We start from the raw sequence: 25,607 nt of genomic DNA, 5'->3' as shown, positions 1-25,607 counted from the left end.
CTCGCGCCGCCGCCATCGAAGCACCGTTGCAATGATGATAACAGATCTTTTCGCCATATTTGTTGTTGTGTGTCCGTTTGATTAGAACACAATTCATGTATCTGTTTATCATTATTTATTCGTGCGGATAACGACAAATCTCGATCCGTGTCTTCCTATCGTTTCGTTTTCCCGAGAGCCATGGTCCTGTCGTCCGACCACTGACCGACCGCTAATCACTTCCCCCCGCGACCGGACCCTACGACCACTAACCGTTCTTGACGTTACTCAGAGGATTGTCCACAATGGCGCTAATTGATCTCGGCTCGTCGAAAGTTCTGCGCTAGTCGGAACGCTCCAGCTGACTCCAGTGAGCTCGGCATGAGCTTTGGTGTTCTTGTTCCGTTTCTAAGGCGATCATCGTCTTGGGTGAGTGTTTCTCCATATTTTTTAACTTTCGTTTCGCGCTGCCAATTTTTTAATTGGGTCAAAATATTGCCGTCCTCGCAGTTCTTTCATCTTTGACCTGGCGCTAATATGGACGAAAAAATTAAAACCGAGATAAAGACTGAGTACAGCCCCACAGAGCCCGAAGTACCAACTGTGGTCTCGGAAAAGGGCGTGTTGTTAAGGACCAGTGCTAGGGTATCCAAAAAGTTACGAATGACACCAGCGTCTACTTCGCCCGGACCCAGTTGCTCCAAGTTAGGTTTGTGTGCTGTATTTATACACAAATTGTAGGTGAACACCTGATTTATGATTTATAATTCATTGTAGACTCAAATGATGCCCCTGTTTTCAAGTCTTCAAAAATCAGAAGAGAGCTTTGGTCAGCTGAGGATACCAATTCTTTTTTTGATGGTTTAAATGAATTTGGCAAAGATTTTGAATCCATTCAATGGTTTATGGTTAACAGAGCTAAACGTAAAGGTTCTTGTGAACAGGCTGTTAAAAGTAAAGAACAATTGAGACACTTTTATTATCGAACATGGCACAAAATTTGCAAATATATTGAATTTCCTAAAGGTATTATTTAATTGGATCATATAGTATATATAATTATTTTTTGTTAATTATCTAATTTCAATATATTTTTGAAGAAATGCAAAAAGTAGTACAAGAACTTTATGGACTGATTAATTACGGTGAGTTGAAACGAAGAATTGGATTTTGTAATGATAAAAACTGGTCTAAATTATATGAAATGATATATCATGGTTCAACTAAAGTCAGGAGTAAAGGAAAAATGTGGAGAGTTAAAACACCACATTGCCGAGCTTTGAGAAAACTCAACTGTCTCGAAGGTATATTTTACTTTTGAATTGCTTCTCATTATAGATTAGTTATGAATTTTTTTTTTTTCAGATACAATTGGTGATTTAAAATTACCAGGAAAAGTAAGTGTTGAATTAAGACCACGTGATATGGATACATGGTCATTAGTACAATCCCTTGCTATGAATCCTCGTATTAGAGCTACAGTTGAATTACAAAAACCGTTATCAATGCTTTTGGCATTTTTAGAAAATAGGTGGCAAACGGAAAATAGAAAACTTGTATCCTTTCTGCAGAATGAATTAAGATACTATATTAATAAGAATCTTATAACTTATTGTTATTTTTATCATAATTTCTTCTAAATTAAATATTCTTTAACACTATATTATTAGCGTGAACAAATACATAGAGTTAATACACTTGAAGTCGATCAAGATTCTAAAAGAGTCCTTAGAGTTGCGCCAGCAACTGGAGTTACTATAACTCCCATCAGTGTAAATTTTAATGATATAGAGAACACAAATGTTAGTTTACTAGCTCATAGAAATACTCATGGGATTTCCAAAGAATCTGTTGAATCAATTCTTCAAAAAGTAATATTTTAATATTATTAATTTCTATATATTTTATTAATGTATATGTTTTTGTCTTAAGTTTCCTTCAACTAAAGTACAAAAACCTTATGTCAAACGAGCGCGCACAGAAACTGTTAATTCAGCATCTTTATCAGGTAGTCAAGAAAGTAATCCAACCCCATGTCAATCTACTGTATGCCCAATAACAGATGCAACATATGAAGGAGAAAAAGGTTTGGATATCTTGTTAGCAAGTCCTCCAAAAAACCACCCTGTTATTTCATCACACGACCAAGAAAAAGAGAAAAAAGAAGAATTTATTGCTAGAATTAAACAAGGATGGACATTAGCTAATGTTGAATTGATAAAAATTGGAGAACTTTATCTCATAGTAATGATATTCAATATAAATTAAACCAGAAATATGTGGATATTCACATTTTCATTGTATTTTTTTAGTGTGGTAGTGAGTCGAAAATACAGCTTGAGTATTGGTTTGAAGATTGTGTTGAAGCTACTAGCCAAAATCGTATTTCTCAATCGCTCAATAAACTTATTTCTATTGCTCAGTATAACTTAAATTCTTCTAAAGTAAGAACTATTGAAACATATTTCTAATTTTCATTATATTTTAATGATAAATTGAATGTAAGCTTAATGTTGTGTATATTTTGCAGGGCTGTTCGTGTGGATCTCTAAATAACAAACCACATAGTATACCAAGACAAACTGAAGTAAATTTTTATACCTAATTATGCCAATAATAATTCCATTATTAAAAATAAATTAAAATCCAAATTATGAATTTTTCTGATTAAAATTATAGAATAAAATAGATGTGGATCAAAATCAACGTGGTGCATACTCATTAGTCAGTGGTTGTAAAGTAATGGCTCATCCTACTTCTGTATTTAGGCGTCCTCTGCAACCTAAACCCTTGCATTCAACTGGTTCATTTAAAGCTCAACTTGATGTAAGTTTATTGAGTTTAATATTTAGTCTTATTCTAAAATTTTTTTTGGTAAAAAAAACTAAAAATTATCTGAAGTAATTTATGACAATTATTATTATTATTTACAAAATAATATATATATTAAAAATGTATTGTTTATTTTTTAAGCTGCATTTAAATTTGAAGTTAATCTAGTTATATTAAAATCAATACAAAACACTTTTAGTTTCTAAGATTTATAACCTATTATTGTTAAAGATAATTTATATTTTTGATTAATCTTTGATTCCATCTAAATTAATAATTTATATAATTATTGGTATAGCTAGTACATACTTTACTATACTATTTGTTTTATGGTCAGTACAATATTGACTATAATTCATAAAAAAAAAAAACAATGTGATTTTATCTTTGTATTGCGTTATAACGTTAAAAGTAAAATCATGAAAGTATTAGTGGCCTAGTACTAAATACGTGATTTATTCTATAAGTATATAGTGAGGTGAATTGTACTTTATTCCTAGAATTCATTCCATGTTCATTTGAGGATGATTAGTATTAACATAAGTATCTTCAAACTATTTTAATTTAGAACCAATCATTTATGTGCTCTTAAAATATTGATATAATTCTAATAAATTTTTTTTAATGTAATTTATTAATAATAAATAATATATTCACACAATTACTCTAATACGTTTACTTATAATTCTTGAAAATAATTTTGGTTTTAGAAATTACAACCTAGGTATTGTAATCGAACTGGTCGACCTGGTAATAAACATACAGGCATTGTTCAAAAACTCTTACCATTACAACCAAAGACTAGTTTGACAATTGTTCAAACATCTAACTTCAGACCTATTGCTCCAGCAATTAATTACGAATCAATTAAAGAGGAATTTGAAAAATGTGATACTGATCAAGTAGACCAAGCTCCAATTTCACCAAAAAGTAAATATAAATTTTATTTGTATTTAGGTGAAATAATAAACAAATTAATTTTTGGTTATTTAAGTAAAATTTACTTATTATCACATCTTTACAATAAGTAACATAGTACTACTATATTTTCATTTATAAGTTGTAATAATTATTTTTTTGATAACTATTAACCTTGAACTCTATTTTCTAGAAATTTGGGAACCTCCAGACGAAGATATTCCAGATGATGTAAGTATTACATCATCGACCATTAACAGGTTAATGGATATAACGCTGCCATCCATGAATGAACTGTCTACTCCTAATTTTTCTGGTCTATTACCAAACAGCAATAGTTCAACATCTGTTAGTCTAACACCATCTACTAGTATATCTAAACTTTTGAAAGACGATGGCAATCAGTGGCTAAATCCAGATGTATGTCAATTTTTGTTGTTGTAATGAATTATAATTACTAATTTATTTAAATATGTATGACCTACATTATTAAATCCAATACATTTATTATATTATGTCATTTTCAGATGGACTTTTCATTAAGCAGTTTTCTAGGTCACCTAGACAAAGACCAAGTGGCTGAACCATCAAGAAATGATGATAAAAACGTTATTTCAAATGATGTAAGTATTAAAAGTAATAATTTTTATCTAAAAGAAAAATATTTTCATGTAATTATTACAATATCACTCATTATTTGTGAATAAATTAGAAAATTACAGAATTCAATTGTGTACTATAATTTTTTAGGCTGTATTTAAATTTGAAGTTAGTCCAGTTATATTATAATCAATACAAAACACTTTTAGTTTCTAAGATTTGTAACATATTATTGTTGAAGCTGTTACTTTATATTTTTGATTAATCTTTGATTCCATCTAAATTTATTAATTTATATAATTATTCAATATTATAATATTATCAATATAAATATTGACTATAATTCATAAAAAAAAAAAAAAAACAATGTGATTTTATCTTTTTATTACATAATAATGTTAAAAGTACAATCATGAAAATATTAGTGGCCTAGTACTAAATACATGATTTATTCTATAAGTATATAGTAAGGTGAATTGTATTTGATTGCTAGAATTCTTTTCATGTTCATCTGTGGATGATTAGTATTAACATAAGTATCTTCAAACTATTATATTAACAATCATTTATGTGCTCTTAAAATATTGATATAATTTTAATAAGGTTTTTACAATAGGTGGAAGCCCAATTTCAGTGTCTAATGAGTGAGAACAGTGTGGATTATACGGCCAAGTTTGCAGATTTAGCTGCGCAGGTGGCTGCAAGCAATAACAACTGCTAATATATTTATTTATTTATTTATAATATATTATATAATATATTTAATTTTCATATTTATTGAGTAATATTTTTATGTTTAAGTGTTTTGTTATGTAATCAAATATGACTTTTTTATGTTGTTCACAGTAGAATAATTAGTGTTTTTATTTATTTATATTATATTTTACAAATGCTTAAAGTTTATTTTATTTTGTTGACTTACAGTATATGTTAAAGGAACAAATTTGTCCGCAAAGAAATATAATATTTAAACAAAATTGACTTTTTGAACTTTTTGTATTTATATTAAACTTCAAACTAGTGTTACATAATGTTTTATTAAATATTAACAATTCAGTTCCAAGATTATATTTTCTTTTTAAAATAATATACTTAAATAAATTAATCACATTTGATTTTGACACCAATAGCTGAAGCAAATTTATAAATGTAATCAATAAACATAAATACATAAATAGAAGTAAACACATAAAATATAATTGTACTTACATAATGCAAAATATATTAGACAAAAAAATAAATTTGATTCTCTTACAAATATTTGCAAAGCATATTTTTATTAGTACATCAATAGCAAATAATAATAATATAGAATAAATAAAAATAACAAACAAATAAAACTACAAAAAAACCAAGGAAATTATACTACAAATAAAAGATTAATCAATTAAGAAAAAAAAAATGTAATGAGTAACAATAAAATAATTATTCAGTAACATGTAATAAAGAGGATTTAGAAATGTGTATAAAATGATTTCTCTGTGAAATTAAATTATAACAGACAAGAATTTCCCAATTTTTTTTAGTGAAATATTAATTCGGTGTGATTAATTCAACAATGCAAAAATAAATAATTACTACTGTTTAAAATCATATAAAGAAATAAAATATTAATATTTTAAGTACATATTTTTTAAAATTTTTCTTTTATAAAAGAAACTATTAACTCAATTGGATATTAATTAATTTTTCTTTTTTTTTGGAAATTAGTGGATTATAATTATTTTTTTTTTTTTACTTAAATATGATTTAAGACATTTTTATTTCTTCAAAAAGTAATATCTTGATAGTCTCTAGAACTAAATTTTGAGTTTACCAATGGAATACTGCTGGAAACATTTTTTTTTTCTTATACAATTTCATATTTTGTACTAAAATATTTTTAGTTAATTTTACAAATCAATACTAGTGGTTAGGTTATGCTTATGCTTTGAAAATAAATGACTTAAAAATGCATGTTAATTTAAAATAAACAAAGAGATTAATTAATCAAATGCTCAATTTTTAAAAGAAAATGTCTAGAATTAAAATTGTATTTAGTTTTTATTAAGTATAATAATCTTTAATATTTTCAAATATAACATACCATATGAATATTAAATATAAACCAAAATCATTTTATTTTCCCAGATTTTAAAGTACCTATGGTTTTATATTATAAAATTCATCAATGGAACCTATTGCCTATAAGAGTATCACAAATCTATTAATTATGAATACACAAATATTATTTTGAGAAATTGTTTGGAATGTATAGATTCAATTTTATTTAATTAAAATTTTTATAAATAAAAAAAATGTCATACTAAAATTTAAATAAAATACCAAAAGGATATCAAGAATAGAATATAATTAAATTATATAATATTTGTGGTATAAATAAGTGGAATTATAATCTGTCATTTAATTATAAACATTATAAGAAATGTCATCAATAAACACTATTGATTTAGTTTGAGATTGACTAAATTATGTTAAACCACTACAAGTAAACATTTAATACTTTAAAATTATTATTTTTATCAATACATATTAAGTTATTTGCATTTAATTAAAAGAATAATCATAAACACGAGTGAATATATTATAGTAACTATAATATAATAGATAATTATCTGGTATCTTTTGAGAATGTTGATATTGAATGGCACAAACATAATAATAGTTATAAGGTTGACTAAGCAGTTTAATTAAAATTTAGTCAACCATCTGGAGTAATGAATTAACAGTAAGATCTTTGTTACCGTTATTGGCTTCAAAAACAGTTCTCACTGTTTCTTTATCCATATTTGGAAACATATCTTGAATCTATAAAAGGATAATAATTAATACAATTTATAAAATATTTAGTAAAATATTTTACTTGTTTCAAGTCATCAGAACTAAAAACTTGCGGCACTTGTGGTGCAGTAGGTTGAATGTAAATAGGAGTTAAATTGGCATTTGAACCCATGAACTTAGGCATCTGTGGTAACATCGTAAGTGAATTTGGTAATACCAAATTTGGTGGAGTCTAAAGTCAAATGGAATAGTAAAATTAATATCATTTTGAACAAATTATACATCACAAAATAAAAATATTAAAAAAATAAACAAATAAAAAATATGGTAAAATTAAATTCTTACTCCAAAGCTAAAAATTAAATTTATAGTTCCTTCATTATTGGGTCCTTGTTTACCAGTTAGATCATACCACTGTTCAATAGTAACTCCTTTATAAATTTGAATAGGAATTGGTATTGTTGTCCATGCAATGAGTTCATCCATTTTGAATGAACATTCATCAAATACTTCTATGTGAATTTGATTAACACCTTCTTGTGGAAGCCTAAATAATTATTTTTAATTAAATAATAAGTATATAATTAAATGATGTAAGTAAATAATTTGTAAAATAATAGATAATACTAAAAATGTAATTACGTTTGAATAATTTTATGCCATTTAGGTGTTTTACCACCATTAGGGTCCGTTTGTGTTTCATATACGCAATGCCCAACTCTGAGTCGTACATATGGATCCATTCTAGTTAAACCATAGTTTTTGACAAGTCGTGCTTGAACAATTGTAATATTTAATCTATTTCTATCTCGATCTCCTTGTACATATGATAGATTCTGTTGAAGAGCCATTGCTGCTTGTTGGTCTGCAGCTTCTTGTTGCAATCTAGTTGTAGAGTCAGCTAATGGAACCATATCAAGTCGTAAAAAATCATTGGGTAAATCGCCAACATAAACCTGTATATTTAATTTTTATAAATTATTAATCGTACAATTAAAACATTTAAGATAGTATTCAGATCTTCAAAACAAAAATATAACTTACAAATGGATATATTTCTGTGCACACATACATGAAAGTACTATATATGTACACATAGTAAAATATTTGAATGAATAAAATTTAATAAGTAGTTTTATATGAAGTAAAATAGAACTAATAAATTAACAAATATAAAATATTTTTAATATTATAGCACCAGGACCATACTTCCCATCACACACGACTGACAACTGCCTATGGTTTACGTTAAAAGGGAGCCTGGATTATACATGGACATTTTTATTTTTAATCTAGGAATAATAATAAACATAGAATACCTAAAATATAAAATCCGAATAAAATTATTATTCCTTATCAGTGTAATATTAAGGTCCAATAGACAGTATCATAAGAAATAAAAGTATATTTTTATATACATTGGAAATTTACGGGCTACACCTCGTCCACAATGTATATAATTAGTTAAAACGACGAGAATACGCGAGAATTGCTAATTATGGAAATGCTTGTCCAACATCATTCGATTATAGAAACCGTCAGCTGGAAAATCTAAGTATATACAATTAAATCCGCTCAAATCATCTTCATCTTACACTCCTTAGAACGCCCTCCAACGTTTATCGATAATGTACAAATTCTATCTTATACTCAAATTAAATACCTAGGATTAACGCTTGATAAACGCCTCACTTGGGGTCCACACTTAAAAAACAAACATAAATCCCTCTATTTGAGACTACACCTTCTTAGATCTTTACTCCACTTAAAGCTTTCCCTCAAAACCAAACGAACACTCTACATGGCTCACCAGACCCATATGGTAGTATGATATTCAACTTTGGGGCTCAGCCAAACCATCTATCACCAGAAAAATACAGGCATTTCAGTCTATTTACCTACGTTTAGTATCATATGCTCTCTGGTACATCTGTAATGACTTACTATATTAAGACATTTGCATTACAATCAACTTTCATCCAAACAAATCCCAGATAACCCACCCAGGCGCCAAAAAAGGAACAGATGTAGGGACCTATTCTCTCCCTATAACATTTTCCATGGAATGCCGTTAATGGGCGTCTTCCCCTTCCTGTCAATCAAATCTCATTCAATTTACTTATCGTAAAGCATTTTAATTACAGATTGTAAATAACATTTTGTTTTAAATAAAAAAAATAATAGAACTGTCAGCTGAAAAATAATTGCTAACATTTTGAAATATTGTGATATAATTAATTATAGTGATAATTGATGTATTCATTATTCTATTTTAATATTTTAAATGTTGTAAATTTAATTTAAATAATAAAACTAAGGCTTCTTGCACACGAAGCCACCAGTCGTGTAGCAGCGTCACTATGTTCGCCACTACATGTTATTAATAACTAAATTAAGGTTTTCACATCTGGTGGCGCCACAATTTTGGCCGTGCCACTCTTATCAGTTCACGCGACCAAATATGCAAAACGCACTTCCTGAAAACCCCACAAGACGCTTTGAGCTGGTTACACACGAAGTGTTTCGTGCGCTGTGTTTTCGCGTTTCGGAAACGCTACGTTTTACTATCTAAAATTAAATACTCATATTTAAATATGTATATTCACACGATGAGCATAAACGGAGCGTTCAAAAGCTGTCGAACGCTCCAAGACGAAATGGTTCAATTTCTGAGCGTCCGTACGCTATCAAACGCTAAAATTAGACATGGGTTTTGTAATGTAGTGTATAGACACGGGGCGTATCTTTTGCCGCGTTTTTTTACTATATCGCAATACGATATACAAATTCAATCAATTTTATTTCATTCGTAAAATCATACCAACGAAGTGCGTTTACACTCTGCAGCAGTGCATTTTTTAACTAGTTAACACAAATGTTGCCCAGTGATTATACTCTGTCGACAGTATTTTAAAAGATTGGGGGAATAATGCGAAACAAACGTGTAATACTATAATTGTACTACAATATTATACATTGACTATTTTGAGAAAAACATTTTTTGTCGCCCAGTGAAAATTTCTTATAAAATGCACTGCTCTACAGTGAATATTATTGTATAAGTACCTTAGTACCTACCTACCTATTTTTTTTCTGCAATGGCATTCGACACAGAAAAGTTTATACATGAAGTCCAAAGCGAAGAATGTTTGTGGAATATACGTAAGTATTTATATAGATAATTTATATGAACTTATGAAAAATTAAAGTTTTGAAAATACTGTTTAATTGTTTTTTATGAACCTTGTATAAAGAAATATGATTCTTTCTAAAATTACATAAACTATAATGTACAGTAGAACCTCATTAATCCGGACCTCATTAGTCCGGACTTCGCTTAATCCGGACAGCCGTTTATAATACGTAAATAAGAAATTACGCTAGTTTTCCCCGTAGATTAAAATAAACATGAAAACGAGTTCTACAAATTTCCCATAAATGCGGGTTATTGCGATAACATATTTATCAATAACGAATGTGAATAACGAAAGTGTGCCTTAATACTATGTATGTAATTCAATTATGTATGTATCTACTATTTTTTTTAGGTTTAATAATATATGGTTTAATAAAATATGCAATAACATTTTTATAAGTTTATAATTTACGATTTTTGGTTATTTTGTTTAATCCGGACTTTCATTAATTCGGACAACCTAGAGCCCCAATTAGTCCGGATTAATGACGTTCTACTGTACTTACACATTTAATAATTACTAAAATACATATTTTATTGTTTTATGACTGAATAATTATATAAATTAAAACAATTATATTTATTATTGAGCAAATAAATTTAAACTGATACACCTAAGAACCCCATGTTCCTCCTCTTAGTACCGTACCTGTCTACAGCTATCTAGAATAAACAAATCTATAGTTAAATTTCTAAGTTAAAATTTTTAAAAATGAACTTTTTAGACACCTAAATACCTAATAAATAATTTTTGACAATTTACATTAAAATACATTGCATTAAAAGATTATTTTGTAATGAATTTTGTACATGTATTTCAATTCTTGATTTTTTTTCAGATTCAAAATCTTATCATGATAAAATAGAAAAACATGAGAGTTGAACAAAAGTAGCGACATCTTGCTTGGATGATTTTATAAATTGTGATGAAGACATAAAGAGAAATCAAAGTAAGCAATTACATCAATATGCATATATTAAACAAATTATAAACTGTGTATTTATTAAAAATAAAATGAATAACAGTTTTGTTAGAAAATATAATGGAGGGGAAAAAAATGGTTAAAAATGTTATAATATATTCTGTTTGCAATTATTATTTTACAAAAAAAATGGAAGTCTCTTAAAGATGCATTCCGAAGAAAGTGTGTAACCAAGTCAGGACAAGCTGCTAGTAAAACTCAAAAATACATATTTTCAAATATTTTGGAATTTTTGAGACCCACTATGTTAAATCGAACGTAAGTTTATTTAAATACTTTTGTATATATATATTATTCATGGTCAATATTTTTATGTAAATGCATATTATTCTTAAATATTTTAGATTTTGAGTTAAATGAAGGATCTTCTGATTTTACAGTAATGTTTATTAGATTAATATTTATATTTTTTTAGAACTGAAAGTAACATTGAACACAGTGATGGTTTAAGTGAGTATGATATTGAAGGAGACGAACAGGACTGGAACAATGAAACAGTTCTTAGTCATGATGTTGAATATGCTGAAAATGAACAGCAAAATACAGGAAACCAGACAAAAAAGCTAAAAAAAAAAAACCTGTAGATTTTGAAACACGTTTGTTGACAATGTTAGAGGAGCATAAAGAAGAAGTACATCGCCCAGAAAAACTTTTTTTGCTATCTCTTTTACCCAAAATTAAATGTCTTACTGAAAATCAAAAAATTCAACTGTACATAGATATACTGAATTCAATTAAAAATATTCAATCTCAAAATGATTCTTTTTCAATTTCACATGCTACTCATAATGATACTGTCAATTATCATGAAACACCTCATTTTAACCCAAGACCAATAGCTAAAAACATTATAAATTCTCGTTATGCAGCTCTAAATTTAACTCATCTTCCAAATGAAAACATGTTTACGCCTATTACAACTATTCACAATTATCCTGATTTAAATTTAGAACTACAATCGTCAAGCACCATAACAAACCACCATTTTACTAAATTATTTTTTTAGTGCAGAATAATTTACTTACCAACTCATCAAATGATTGTATGCTCATCCAGTAATACTTAAAAAATTTTTACGAATATGTTCGTAAGGTCATAAAATTTATTTGGAATTGGCCTTCTAGTGGCCTTTTCAAATTAAATGGGTGTACCCAATAACGTCTTCTGTTTGTTTTTTGTTTTTACATTTTGTGTTTTTTGTATAAAACGTAAGCAATACATGTCGCTTCAATATCACTAAACCGATCCATCATAGATGTAAAAATAACAATTTTGAAAAAAAAAATTAATTTTCGAGTTTATACTTCCCTCGACCACGTTGTAATTTGAATTGAACAATGACCAGACCGTATGGACTATGATTTTAAATATGTTTTTGCACATTTTTAGTAAAGAAAAACGCGCTTAGAACGCAGGTACGCTCTTCTCGTGTGAATACTTACAGCGTTCGCATTTTGATACGCGGCGTTTCAAAAACGCGAAAATGCAGCGCACGAAACGCTACGTGTGTAACCAGCTTTAAACGCAAATGGTGCAGAAATAATTTATTAACCTATTAAATATTCTTATATTCATACATTTTACCTTAAGTAATTGTAAAAGGTGACTATATTGCGAGTTATTTAAAGCCGTTTTTATTTTTTATTTTTACTCCATAATACAAACGTATTGTATATAATGCACAGATTGTTAATTCTTAATAAACGGCATAAAATAAAAATGTCAAAGAATGTTGTAAGTGATGCTTTTAAAATAAGATGAAAAGAGTCGCAAAAAAAGAGTTAATAACATACAAAGTCTCAATTTCTGTTAAATGCAGGTATATTGTATAGTAATTAAACATCGTAAATATTTTTCTGAATTACCAGTAAAATAATGTTTTAATATTTTAGATGTAGAAACAGAAACTATTAAATACAAACAAAGTTCAGAAAGTATAAAAACAACAAATTTAAATAAAGCTATTAGTGATTCAACTACTAATAATTTTATAAATAGTATTCCTATATATAACTCAATAATAATTTATATTCAAAGTGTCAGAGATAATTTCAATTTATACGAAACTGAACCATCATACTTGAATGTTATAAATGATTATACTTCATTCAGAAAAAAAAATTGTCTTCATACTATAAACCCACATGGTATAATTTTATCAGGTAAAAAATATTTATTTCTAATATCCATTTTGTAATTAGTGATCATTTTATGACTGAACTCAAGAACAAAAAATCCAAGTATTAAGAACTCGTTGACAAGTTTGGTTTCTTATACAAATTATAAATCAAACTCAAGTGAAATTAAATTTGAAGTTGAAAAATATTGAATAGTTATAGAAAAGAAATTGAAGTTGATGATTTACCAATGTAAACGAAACCCACACAATCAGCTCAACATTTGTATGAGATGATTTGAATTGAGATGAATATGCAACAAATATTTTGAAATATAGAAACCAATCAAAAAATATTTTTATCAATTCTATGTACCAACTGTAGTAATAAAAGATCATTTTCTTAACTGAAGATGATAAACAAGTAGATAAAGATTAACACTAATTCAAAAAAAAAAAAATTCGATAATTCAGGTTAACTATTAATACAAAGTGATCTTATATTGTTCTCAATTTTTGATGACATAATTAATGATTTTGCTAAAAAAAAAGGAAGTTAAGTTATAAACAATAATAAAGTTAAAAAAAAAATTGTTTGATTTGGTTTTCTATATGAATAAATATATGTATTAAGTAGTACAGAAAATCAGTAGTGATAAAATAATTTTGTTTGTGAAGATGTTGATATGGTTGACTAGCAGAAAGGCAGGTATCCAAGACAATAGAAAGTCAAGGGGAGAGTCTAAACCATTAGTGTGAGGGAGTGAATATGTTATTGTTAATTAGTAGTAAGTAGGGGCCACCCTTTTATTTTCTCAAAATAATTAAATCAGACTCTGTAAAACAATTAAAGAAATTAGAAAAAATTGCATTATAGTATTTATGAGCTTTTGAGTACACTTAATATTTTTAAGTAATTTATAAAGTATTAAGTATTATCAATGATATTGTATTCATTTTAATGTTATCTATACTTCTAACGTTTAACAAATAAAACAACAGCGAATAAATAAAAATTATTGATTATTATCTAAAAAAATAAATAAATAATTTTAAAATTGTAAGTATTAGAAATGACTTAGAATAAAATATATTGGATGGAGTACTTACATTGATTTTTTCACTTATATTACATTTGATTTTTTTTTATTAAACTAAAAAATAATTTGTAATACTTTATTAAATATATTTTAATGATCTTATAAAAAAAATACATATTTAAATTTTTAGACAATGATGATTTATTTTTATCTTTATCCAGAATTGGATTAATTTTTAGCTAAAGATTGAATATTTATTACATTAAAAGAATATAATTTGAATGAGCCATAGAAGTATTGACAAATGTTTCTAATATTATAGTTTATTAATTATTAATATAATTATAGTTTATGATAATACTTTGTCTGATTAAAACCCACTTACAGAATTGAATCAATCAATTAAAAACCTAAAAATCTATAAAAGTTAATTTATTAATTTGTTAAATACAAATGGGTAAGACTGAAATTAGTTTGATTAAGCTTAAAATTAACATCTTGTAATATTAATATTCTTATAATATTTTTAAAATACATTTTTCCTGGTCTTATTTTTGTTCCAAGTACATGACTATGTCTTATATTATAAATTCTATAAATATTTTTGAGAATTAATAGAATAAATAAAATTTTACAATAAAACATTAAAACAATACGAGGTATGCAATTTTAATTAATTATGTTATACAATTTTTGAATACCTATGCTTAAATGATGTTTTGAATAGTCTTTGGATTTAAATACTTAATTTGAATAATTATTAATAATCAATTTGTTGGTGAATTATATTTAATATTATAGATAGTAATTTAATAAAATATAAAAAATGAATTATTTGAAAAATTGTCACAAGTTTTAAAAATTAATATAGAAAACCATTTACTTAATATTAAGTTAGAAATAGGGTTTAGAATTTGGGTGCACTTATCGTCAATGAATCTAAAATGGCTATGAATAACATTTTCTGTTCAATGATAAAATATAATATAGTAGATTTTAAGATAATAAATATCCCAAATATAATGTAGAACGTAATTATGAATAAATTGAGTAAAATATGTTTAGAGTTACTATTATGCAAGGCTGAGCAAGTTAATGATATTTTTTAACTCAGTTAAGTTAAATTAATTGAGTTCATGTTCAATTAAATTAACAATTAAGTTAATGCACATGAGAATTACATCAATCAAGTTAAAAAATATCGTTAACTTAACTTAACTTTAATTAATAAGTTAAGTAAATTACAAAAAAAAAAAAAAAAATTAAATGAAGCGCTGATATATGAACAATTTACAACAGATCTTATTTCACATTAACGATAATGAAAATGCAGAAAAATCTTATTAGACTCTAATTAGAGTAGAAAATATACATTTCTTCATTGGGATTGTTTTTATTCATCTTTCATACAAATCACATATGATAAATGTAATTTAAAAAAGTTTTCTCTTTAATATTCAATAACAGTATGAAAACTAAAAATATTTATTGTAGCTGTAAGTGTAACTACAAAATTATACAGGGAATAAATGTACTTTAATACAAAACATTACAATAAATATTATATTATTTAATTTTATAAAAATCTAAACAAATAAAATAATACAATGGGCAGGTTAATTAAAATACCTATTGAATTTCAATATAAGAGTCATCTCAAAATGTTGATCAATTAAATTTCTTCTCTTATTCAATAATATTTAATAATATCTATCTTAATTAATAATATCATAGATTATGGAATAATTCTAATAATAATAGAGTACAACTATTATTAAGAATTATTTAGTCAATGATAATATGTATCTATTTTTGTAATGTGGATTTACAGCCACTTTTCATGACAATGGTAATGTAATGAGTGGCATGCCTATTTTTACTCAATAGTCTAAAGTACTTTTACAGAGACCAGTAGGACTCCTATTTATAGTTAATACCAAGATAAATATTATTTATGGTCTCATCTAAAAATTCTTCGAAATTTTTATTTTTATATTTTTATAAATTCCATGAATTTGTTATTGAATGCGGTTATAAAATATAAAATATTTTTCTAGTCTTGAAAATTAAAATTAACTTAATTGGGATAAATGAAAATATAATACATTAAATTCAAGTTAATTCGTAAGGAAATGAGTTAAGTTAATTGGTACTTATCGGTTATCGCGACTACCTAGCTACGAGACGTAACAAGATGTATTGAGTAGTGATTATTATTACTTATTGGTGGGTGGATTTATTTTAGATAAGTAACATGTGTAACATCACGTCTTATTTGCCAATTTCTAACGCACTTGTTTTGACCACTGTCATGTCATATTATATCACATTATCAAATATTTTAAGTTTTACAATGCAAATCTGGGATTTATCATCTAATAAAAAAAGATGCCGCGTCTTTTTTCCAAAAATATGGTGTTTTATTTAAAATACGACTGTTAGGTCTGGCCACAAAGCCACGAAGTTGTACTTCTAGAAACAAATATTTTGAAAATATAATATGAAATCGCGCTAAAAAAAGTAAACATGCGTGTTGGTAGTTGGTTTGTTGACTGTCGTATTTAACAAAAATCCATTTATCGGCATTTCAAATTGTATTTAATATAATTATTAATTATTCCTTGTTTTTATAATAGTTTTTTTAGAATTGTTTATTACCAAGCCGTTATGATAGTCGTGATAACCGATAAGTACCAATTAATTTATTGGTAATGAAATAAGTTAATAATTTAAATTAACTTAATTTTTAACTTATTAACTCGTTAATGCCCAGGCTTGCTATTATGGATCTTAAAATACGAGAAAACATTTAAATCAATGAAAACCAAAAAATGAATTAAATAAATCAAATATTATGTCACAATATTGTGTAATAAGTTCAAAGGAATACAAAATATGATTTGGTAATGTGAAAAGCTCTATAAAACATAAATTGCGTATTAATTTACCCTTTTTCGTCTCTCTGCGTTGACTTTTGCAGTTAATGAATCCATGGTTTTAAATTCGTAATTAGATTAGGACACGTATTACTTTAAAAAATAGATAGAATTATCATTACACAATTCAATATTTAAATAAGAAAGGTGTTTATTTAGTCAAATGGTTTTGCGTTATTTGTTTAGGTTGATAATAAAAAATATTAATCACTCAATTATTGCGACTATTATCAATATATCGTGAAATAGCGGCTATCAGTAAGAATGTCTATAATTCATCACGGTTATCAGCCTTAACCGTTAAGGTATGACAAATCCCGGCAATTACCGTGCGTTTAACTTTAGTTGTCTACACTGATTGCCGAAATAAACAGAATGCAAACAACTTAACCTCAACAATATCAAATCCAATATTCTTTCCTTCTCGAAAACGTGTTCATTTTTATATCTCCTTTGAGATTTCTATTCATAATTTATATTAATTTAGCCATTATTTGCTAAATTTTTAAAACTTAACTATTGTATAAATACACTTATTCACAATGTCCGACGTTGAAGAATCCGTAGAGGTTGGTGAAAACGGAGACATGTTTAATCTTTTGAAGGAAGTGTTGAAAAATGCCCAGGTCAACGGCAGTCTTTTGCACGGAATTCACGAGGGTGCCAAAGCTTTGGAAAAGAAACTTGGTAAATGCATCTTTACTTGTTTGACCGTTTACAACGTAAGTTTTTTGTTAATTTTTTTTTCGAATTTACGTTCAGGAGTGTTATGCGTGTTGGCCAATAACTGCGAAGAAGCCATGTACAAAAAATTAGTTACTGGATTATGTGCCGAGGGTAGTATTCCTTTAATCGAAGTAGATAGCAACAAAACTTTGGGCGAATGGAGTGGTCTGTGTAAGTATGACAACAACGGTCAAGCAAGGAAAGTTGTAGGATGTTCTTGTGTTGTGGTCAAACATTTCGGAGATGACACCCAAGAATTGGATACTTTGTTAGAGATATTAAAGAAAAAGAATTTTTCATAGATCAATAAACCAAATCTTTTAATTGAAATGTTACTTGTGTTATTTTTTTCATCAAAATATTTTTTAAATGTTAAAGACTATAAGCATAACACTTAAAATCCTTGACTCAAGTACTATGGTTAATGTATAAAATAATATTTGAAATTTTTTTTTCATGTTATTTGCTGTAATTTAAGTTCAGACAAATACTTAATGTATTAAGCAACTATTTGAAAAACATTTTTTATCCCATATAATAGTTTTATATATATATATATATATAGAAAATCGAAAAACAATATATATATGAATTCATATGATTTAATATGATAAATTTAAAGTAGCAATTTGATGGTTCTGGTATTCATCTAAAAAAATATGTGGGCATCTGTTAAATAATTTTAAAGACAAATCTGATTATTAATGTTCCCTTATTATGTTCATTGAGTACTATTTTTAATATTTTTGTTAGCACTATGCTCAATATCAATTAAACATAACAAAATCAATTTTACTTAAATTAATTTGATTTTAAGTAAACCTTATATTTTTATTTTTAATCAATGATTTATATAGTTTTATAAATTTTCAATTTCAACCAATTAATCTCAGCACATTTTCTTATTTAATCAGATAGTTAAAAATAAAGGGGTACCTATTTATCTTATTATTTATTTACTATTTTTATTTTGATAATGAATTAACATTCAATATACAGTTAAAATACAGTTATAAATATTCAAAAACTTATAGATTGTAGATAAATACCTAAATATAATAAATAATTTTTGAATCGTAAAATGTACAATATTTTTAATGTGGTTGCTTTTAAATTCTTGTTAAATTAAACTATTGTATTCTACCTAAAATATGTTTATAATTTAAATGAAATTTATCTATCAAATTCAGTTAAATCCTTATAAGTATTTAAATAGCCTTAGGTGCAATACTTTTAAATGAAACCTTAAACAAATATAAACCAGAAAAAATAATTGCCTCAGAATTGTGTTGAACTTCTATCCCTGATTGGTGTTTTAAATTATATTAATATATATTACTCATTTATTAATATTAATTGTCATATAAAAGTGAACAAATTAAATAATTTTTATGTCTATTAAAAATTGATTTCTTTAGTTATTAAACGTTTACATTTTTAAATGAGTATAACAATTTGTGATGAATTTTATTTAGCATTGACTAGTCTTCTTTTGTTTATATTATTTAAAATGTTTATGATTAATATTTTTATACCTAAAAAAAATAGTTAAAATGTTGTCATTAGTAATAGTATAATTAATTTTAATAATTATCTTCTTGCTCCTTGTTCAAGTGAGTTTTTTCTGGTTGCGTTCTTATTGCAGCCAATCCATGAGTCATCAACGTTTGTTTGCCATCACTCATAGAGTGTGTGTGAGGTCGGCCAGAAGTCGATCGCCATTCGTTACCAGTACCCGTCTAGTCATCAGTGTTGTAAGTTGTGACCTGAGTGTTTAACATAAGTCGTCCGATTTTGTGTGAGCTCTGTGGTCATTGCACCAAATCGATCCGACTACAGAGACCTTCCCTCAATAATTTATCTGTATTAACTGTTATCCATTTCTGTGCAAAAATAACTTGATTCCATTTGTCTATCGCTTCATCGTCGATCACACTTTTATTGCCGCCGTTGTTACAGCATCTTCGAGATAGGAGAAAGTTAGATTGCCTACCTAATATCATCTACGGCTTAGATGTTGGGGTTGTTTATCTAGGTCAGGATACAACGGAGGCAGTGGAGTTGTTCACCCATTTTTGTTCGGGCGACAAAAATCTAATACCAGAATTTCATACTATTTTTATTATTGTGTCACCAAGTAATTGGTTCCTCGATTCATCGTTGTCGCGTCGACAGTTATATTGTTTTCTTATTTTATAATAATCTTTCATTCCACATCTTATCTAAATGTGTTGCAGTTGCTATCTCAATAAGTTAAGTTAATATTTATTATTTAACTAGCTGACCCGGTGAACTTCGTATCGCCTAACAGTCGATATTTTAGTTTTTAATTTTTTTTCAATAATTATTCTGCTATTTGGGACACCGGGTCAGAAAGTAAAATAAAAAAAGAATAAGAAAGTTTATAAGTCAACAATTATATTATGTCAAAAAATAAAAATTATAAAACACTTAAAATTCTTTTAATAGTTACTAAAAAAATCACAATGAAAATTACAATTTCAGATTTCTTATTATGATACCTACTTATTATATTTAGTTTTATTTTTACTTATTCTAAATTAAGTTTCATTTTTATTGTAGTACTTTAATGTACACGATTTTTTTTGTTTGATTAACTGGCCCGTAAACAAACAGAGGAGATGGTTTTCTAACACGTGAACAGGCAATATATAATTGACCATGTGAGAAAAATTGTTTTTCTAGATTAATACCATACACACTTAATGACTGTCTCGGGGATTTGTTTATAGTCATAGCGAAAGCAAGCTGTACTAGAAACTAGTCGTTTAAACTAGAATTGTACGTCAGTATAGTATTGTCAGCCAGTATAGTTCGTTCGCTTAACCAATCATGGAATAAATAATTTACTAATATTCAAAAGAGACTAGGCCCTCATTGGCTATACGCATTTTCCTAAAAATGGGTTGATAACGGGAATAGTTGGTGCAAATTGGAACGTAAAAAAGAAAGGTGAATGTGACTGAAAAATAGAAACATTGAAATTAATATGGCTTAATAATTCAGTACAGTCGATTGAGCCATCAATAAGTTTTTTTAAAAAAGGATTTTTAGCATAAATACGTCTGTCCACTAGAGAAGAAAGCCCTAATTTGTTGTGAATTGGTTCATTACCGTGTGGTAAATGTAAATCAGAAAAGTATCAGTCTTAAAATACAACGATTTGCACTTTATACATGATTATTATAATAATACATGTATATTCAAACAAAACCGTAATAGCATAGGCGTGTTCAGACTTTGGTGGCCGAGGGGCACAACAAATTTTTAAATTATGAGACTTATATTTTTTTTAGACATGAATAATAAAAATACATTTAAAACTCAAATAAAAATACCTACATTTTACCACTGTACTGTGCTGTACGGAAACTATCGGTAAGTAATGAGTATAAATCGCATTACTTTTTTATATCCTAGCACAGTTTGTTTGAGGCAAATTCCGCCGGGGAGGGGGTCAGTGCCCACCTGGCCCCTCCCGTTAACACGACTATACGTAATAGTATTAAATACCGAAATGAAGGTTTATTTAAAATATTTTTTAGATACCTTTTTATGAAGCCATTATTATTTTTCCCGATATTATGTATACACTTTAGTTACATTATTAAATCTCAGTTGAAAATGAAAACAAATTTAAGTTTTAAAATAAAATATTTATACCATCTGGGTAATGCCTGATGGGTGAATTGTTTAATTATATATGTAAAACGTGCATTGTTATTTAAGTGGTTAAATTAATATAAACGACAGTATATTTATTATAATCTTTATTAAAATATAATAAAAAAAAATGTATTCTAAGAGTACAATTTCTTTTTCTCAACTTGGATTATTTAAATATTTATTTCATGAACAGTACGCATCAAGCATTGACTCAAGCGTAAACATAGCAGTTAGCATAGTTGAAAAAAATTGAATCTAGATAATTATTCGAATAAATATGTATTTTAATAAAAAATTATTCGAATGATTTTTTTTACAAATTATAAGAATACATTTTTATTCGAATAATTTGAAAAAAATTTTCGAATCATTTGAAAAAATTATTCGTAATAACTTAAGTAACTATCATCGATAATACCTATAATATAGTATAGTACTGAGTTATATATTTATTAGAATGATCCTTATTTTTCAACTTTATGCATTGTTAGCGTCTAATTCTAATTTTTTTCAGTGTATTAAAAAACAATTATGGTGAAGTTTGGCAATCATAAGTCAACCCTTATCTGTGCTCAATGGAGTTAAAATGTTATAAGAAAGGGTAAACTTTTCTTTTTTTTATTATACCATCTTAAATTTTAAAGTTGTACATATATTATGTAAAACTATTAGTTTAGTAAATAATGACACTACTATATATAATTATTAAATATAACTTTAAAATTTAAGAGTGTAAGTAGTATGTTTTAGTCGGTTCTGTATCCCCCACAAATCTCACGGTTCCCAATACCCCCCGTCCTATCCCCTCCCTCACATGCCTCTCTCATCCCTTATCTCGAATTTCCTCCCCTCTCCTATGAGGAGTCAAGTGGAGTGGAGAGGAATGGAGGAAGTGGATGTGGCGAGAGGGTTATGTAAGAGAGGGGATATGACTGGGGGGTATTGGGATCCGTGGGATTTGTGGGGGATACAGAATCGACTAAAACATACTACTAGGGTACATTAAGAAAAAGAAAAGCTTAACCTTTCTTATAAAGTTATAACGCCATTGGGTACAGATAGGGGAACTCTTACCATTATTGTTTTTATTACATTGAACAATATTTAAAACAGCCGCTATAAATTTTTAAAAAAGAAAACAATATCTGTAGCTAAGGACCACCCTAATATTACATAAAGTATGTACATAAAAATAATAGTACATAAGTATAATATCTCGATAATATATATAATTATATCTATCGATGATAGGTACGTAAATTATTCGTATAGCTATATTTGAAAATTATTCGAATATATTGTTGATTGAATAATTGTGATAAATCATTCGAACAATAGTTTATTCGAATAAAATGTTACCTAAATTATTACCTAAATAAATTGCATTAGTATAACGCCATGCTCTGGCAATTAGGCACTATAAAATTGAATGCATAACGACGTGAAATAATTTTAAAAACAAATTACAACAAATGTTCAAGGATGTGAAATAAGTCCAAGTAGAGTTTGTTGAAATGTAAATTTTGTAGCGTCAACTTCACGTAAACTTCACGAGTTCAACACAATGACAAACATCGTATATTGCAGTGTGTTTAAGGTGACTGTAAAAGTAATGCGTTAGTGTTTTTTTCCGTGTTCTTACTTACAAAAAATCTCAATTCTCAATAGTGGTTAAAAATAGAAAATTACCTTTCGATAAATTTTGAAGAAAGAGAGGGGAGAAAGGAAACAAATGAATACCCTATTTCTGCTCCTTAAATTCCGGACGTTCTAGCGGAATCCATTTGTTAGCCCGCAAATCGGTGACTTCATTGATAGCACTGTTCCACTGTGACGAAATAGACTGCATTTTGAGCTTCTTCATTATTTTTTTGAGACTATTCGACTAATCGATAAAATTACAATCGTTAAGAAAATCGATTTAAAAAAATCTTGAAATTTCAAAAAAGTATTACTTGTTCTAATTTCTTTCCAACAACTATTAAGAAATAGCACATATTTACTACGTATTCGTCTGATTTCTTACCAAGCGACCAGTTTAAATAGTCAACTATAATTCGGGGTGGTAACATATTCTTCATATATAACATGCCAATAAATCTAAAATTGTACAACAAACATATTTTATGTGGTCGAAATAAAAATTCGAACATTATAACTTTAATAAAAATAAGTTCATTTACATTTATAAGACATAATAAACATATTTAATTACAAATATAATACGATATGAAATTATGATGATAATAAATGTTAAAAAATAGATTAGGTATCCACTGACATAATTTTATAAATTTGAATTAAATGCTTTAAAGAACATTGTTAGCTGACATTAATAAATTATTATAATTATATCTACGTGTAAAATCCTTTAGAATTAATTTTCCTTTCCATCATTTCTGAGTGTAATAGATCGATGCATTTATTCAACAATTGTCTTTTGAAAGAGGCAGTCTTGGACCTTCTATCGTATCTTATCTTAATATTTTGCATTTTAGAACAAATAAATAAATAAACTGCAATTGATTCAGGTTTGGAAAACACCTAACAAATATAAATGTATTTAATTTGTAGTTAAATTCAAAAAGTCAACCGTAATATGTTGATCTGAAAACATTTTAAATACTTACCATTTCAAAGAGTAAGTTAATTGTATATTCTAAATGATCAACAGTCGTAATGTTGGACATCAATTCGTCTGTTGATGCCTCGAAATTTATTGAAGTAACATTGTTTATCAATGACTTAATTACAAAAAATTCATTCTGAAATAAAAACTTAAATGATGTACACAATCATTTAAAAACCAAAGGACACTAAAAATATGAGATTTATGTTGTTAAAATATCAAACATTAAAATATATATAGCCGTACTTTCAATATGGTAGACGTCTCAGTCATTTCAAATGAATTAGTTTTGTAAGAGTTGATCTAAAAAAAAAAAATCCAATACATGAATAAAAAAAAATAATATATGTCAGACGTGATTAAAATAACATGTTACCGTAGTCCTAATTACAATCGATTGACCTGAGTTCATCCTTTCCTCAAAAATGTCCTATAAAAAAAATTGTAAAATAATAAATACTTAATATCCCTCACAAAATGAAAGATAAATGTATCTAAGAAAATTATTTTTCACTTTTAGGGTATCTAATATTGAAATCGTTGTTGATGAACTACACGAATTTTCAGAGATTACCTGAGATAGACAAACATTAATATTACACATAGATTGGAAATAATCATTGAATATAGAATTGTATATGTAAAAGACAAAAGTAATCTAATCCCAATCAAAATGATACCAATGATTCATCGAACACTGAGTTCTCTTCCGAGTCTTTATTCGATCCAATGTTCATTTTATTTGTATTCCCTGATTTCACAAGAAATTGATTAGATTTTGATTCAAGCACTTCATACGAATATATTAATCTTAATTTCTTACGATTTGATGAGGTTGTCGTTGAATTATTGTAATATGAATATTTGATTTCATTAGATAACCTCTGCAACGATATAATGTTCATCGTGCATAAAAACGATGGGAGTGTCCTTCGTCCAACGTACGGGACTAACTGATTATTGTAGATATTTATCGTCCTAAAATATAAATTATGGTTTAGATAATATTTTTTATATAATCAATGATTATTCAGATATGCTTACCGATTGTCGTTTACGACTGAATATTGGTTGGATTCGTTTATTTTTCCAGTTAGTTTTACTAAAAGGAGCCTCCATTGAGTCTGTAAAAACGGATAGTTTAGTTATTTTTGGAATTATACAAAAGCCATTAAAAAGTTGTA

General features: G+C 27.0%; 4 protein-coding genes across 5 annotated transcripts in view; 2 read left to right on the top strand and 2 right to left on the bottom strand.

Annotated features, from left to right (window-relative positions):
* The first annotated feature begins 88 nt into the window (after window positions 1–88).
* LOC112693495 (protein cramped) lies at window positions 89–5,260 on the top strand. The gene is made up of 14 exons (XM_025568593.1): window positions 89–408; window positions 490–688; window positions 757–1,005; window positions 1,080–1,283; window positions 1,345–1,535; window positions 1,650–1,850; window positions 1,912–2,223; window positions 2,292–2,423; window positions 2,510–2,566; window positions 2,659–2,805; window positions 3,522–3,741; window positions 3,923–4,149; window positions 4,257–4,352; window positions 4,946–5,260. The coding sequence occupies exons 2-14, from the start codon at window positions 517–519 to the stop codon at window positions 5,048–5,050; spliced, it is 2,313 nt and encodes a 770-aa protein (XP_025424378.1). The 5' UTR covers window positions 89–408; window positions 490–516; the 3' UTR covers window positions 5,051–5,260.
* Window positions 5,261–6,857: 1,597 nt separating this feature from the next.
* On the bottom strand, window positions 6,858–17,602 carry LOC112693442 (toll-interacting protein-like). Of its 2 annotated transcripts, none has more exons than XM_025568526.1 (5): window positions 8,155–8,232; window positions 7,753–8,066; window positions 7,456–7,657; window positions 7,193–7,342; window positions 6,858–7,137 (listed from the first exon to the last, which is right to left on the bottom strand). In XM_025568526.1, the coding sequence occupies exons 1-5, from the start codon at window positions 8,182–8,184 to the stop codon at window positions 7,027–7,029; spliced, it is 807 nt and encodes a 268-aa protein (XP_025424311.1). In that variant the 5' UTR covers window positions 8,185–8,232; the 3' UTR covers window positions 6,858–7,026. The 2 variants fall into 2 exon arrangements, with proteins under 2 accessions (XP_025424311.1, XP_025424301.1); XM_025568516.1 differs by lacking the exon at window positions 8,155–8,232 and adding an exon at window positions 17,394–17,602 and having other exon boundaries at window positions 6,862–7,137.
* A 192-nt stretch (window positions 17,603–17,794) lies between these two features.
* Window positions 17,795–18,437, top strand: LOC112693434 (40S ribosomal protein S12). The gene is made up of 2 exons (XM_025568502.1): window positions 17,795–18,068; window positions 18,144–18,437. Exons 1-2 carry the CDS (start codon window positions 17,924–17,926, stop codon window positions 18,407–18,409), a joined length of 411 nt encoding a protein of 136 aa, XP_025424287.1. The 5' UTR covers window positions 17,795–17,923; the 3' UTR covers window positions 18,410–18,437.
* Window positions 18,438–23,010: 4,573 nt separating this feature from the next.
* The window catches only part of LOC112693229 (eukaryotic translation initiation factor-like), a 2,994-nt gene continuing 397 nt past the window's right edge, over window positions 23,011–25,607 (bottom strand). The window contains exons 3-13 of the mRNA XM_025568212.1: window positions 25,468–25,532; window positions 25,247–25,401; window positions 25,104–25,174; window positions 24,938–24,997; window positions 24,800–24,853; window positions 24,670–24,726; window positions 24,425–24,559; window positions 24,154–24,338; window positions 23,750–23,894; window positions 23,484–23,679; window positions 23,011–23,395 (exon numbers count right to left, since the gene is read on the bottom strand). Coding sequence (XP_025423997.1) covers window positions 23,536–23,679; window positions 23,750–23,894; window positions 24,154–24,338; window positions 24,425–24,559; window positions 24,670–24,726; window positions 24,800–24,853; window positions 24,938–24,997; window positions 25,104–25,174; window positions 25,247–25,401; window positions 25,468–25,532 — 1,071 coding nt within the window. The 3' untranslated portion in view covers window positions 23,011–23,395; window positions 23,484–23,535. The remainder of the gene's footprint in view (window positions 23,396–23,483; window positions 23,680–23,749; window positions 23,895–24,153; window positions 24,339–24,424; window positions 24,560–24,669; window positions 24,727–24,799; window positions 24,854–24,937; window positions 24,998–25,103; window positions 25,175–25,246; window positions 25,402–25,467; window positions 25,533–25,607) is intronic.

Source organism: Sipha flava, unplaced genomic scaffold (genome assembly GCF_003268045.1).
Source record: "Sipha flava isolate LNK unplaced genomic scaffold, YSA_version1 117_pilon_pilon, whole genome shotgun sequence".
Lineage (NCBI taxonomy): Eukaryota > Metazoa > Arthropoda > Insecta > Hemiptera > Aphididae > Sipha > Sipha flava.
This window is presented reverse-complemented; position numbering and strand designations above follow the sequence as displayed.

Bases quoted from the DNA above. Each gene is read 5' to 3' on its own strand.
- LOC112693495 (XM_025568593.1), top strand. From the start codon at position 517: ATGGACGAAAAAATTAAAACCGAGATAAAGACTGAGTACAGCCCCACA. The intron at 2,424-2,509 runs GTAAGAACTATT...TATATTTTGCAG, and splicing joins ATAACTTAAATTCTTCTAAA to GGCTGTTCGTGTGGATCTCT. The intron at 2,567-2,658 runs GTAAATTTTTAT...TTAAAATTATAG, and splicing joins GTATACCAAGACAAACTGAA to AATAAAATAGATGTGGATCA.
- LOC112693442 (XM_025568516.1), bottom strand. From the start codon at position 17,438: ATGGATTCATTAACTGCAAAAGTCAACGCAGAGAGACGAAAAAGG. The intron at 8,067-17,393 runs GTAAATTAATAC...TTAAATATACAG, and splicing joins ACGCAGAGAGACGAAAAAGG to GTTTATGTTGGCGATTTACC. The intron at 7,343-7,455 runs GTAAGAATTTAA...ATTTGACTTTAG, and splicing joins ATTTAATTTTTAGCTTTGGA to ACTCCACCAAATTTGGTATT.
- LOC112693434 (XM_025568502.1), top strand. From the start codon at position 17,924: ATGTCCGACGTTGAAGAATCCGTAGAGGTTGGTGAAAACGGAGACATG. The intron at 18,069-18,143 runs GTAAATGCATCT...ATTTACGTTCAG, and splicing joins AGCTTTGGAAAAGAAACTTG to GAGTGTTATGCGTGTTGGCC.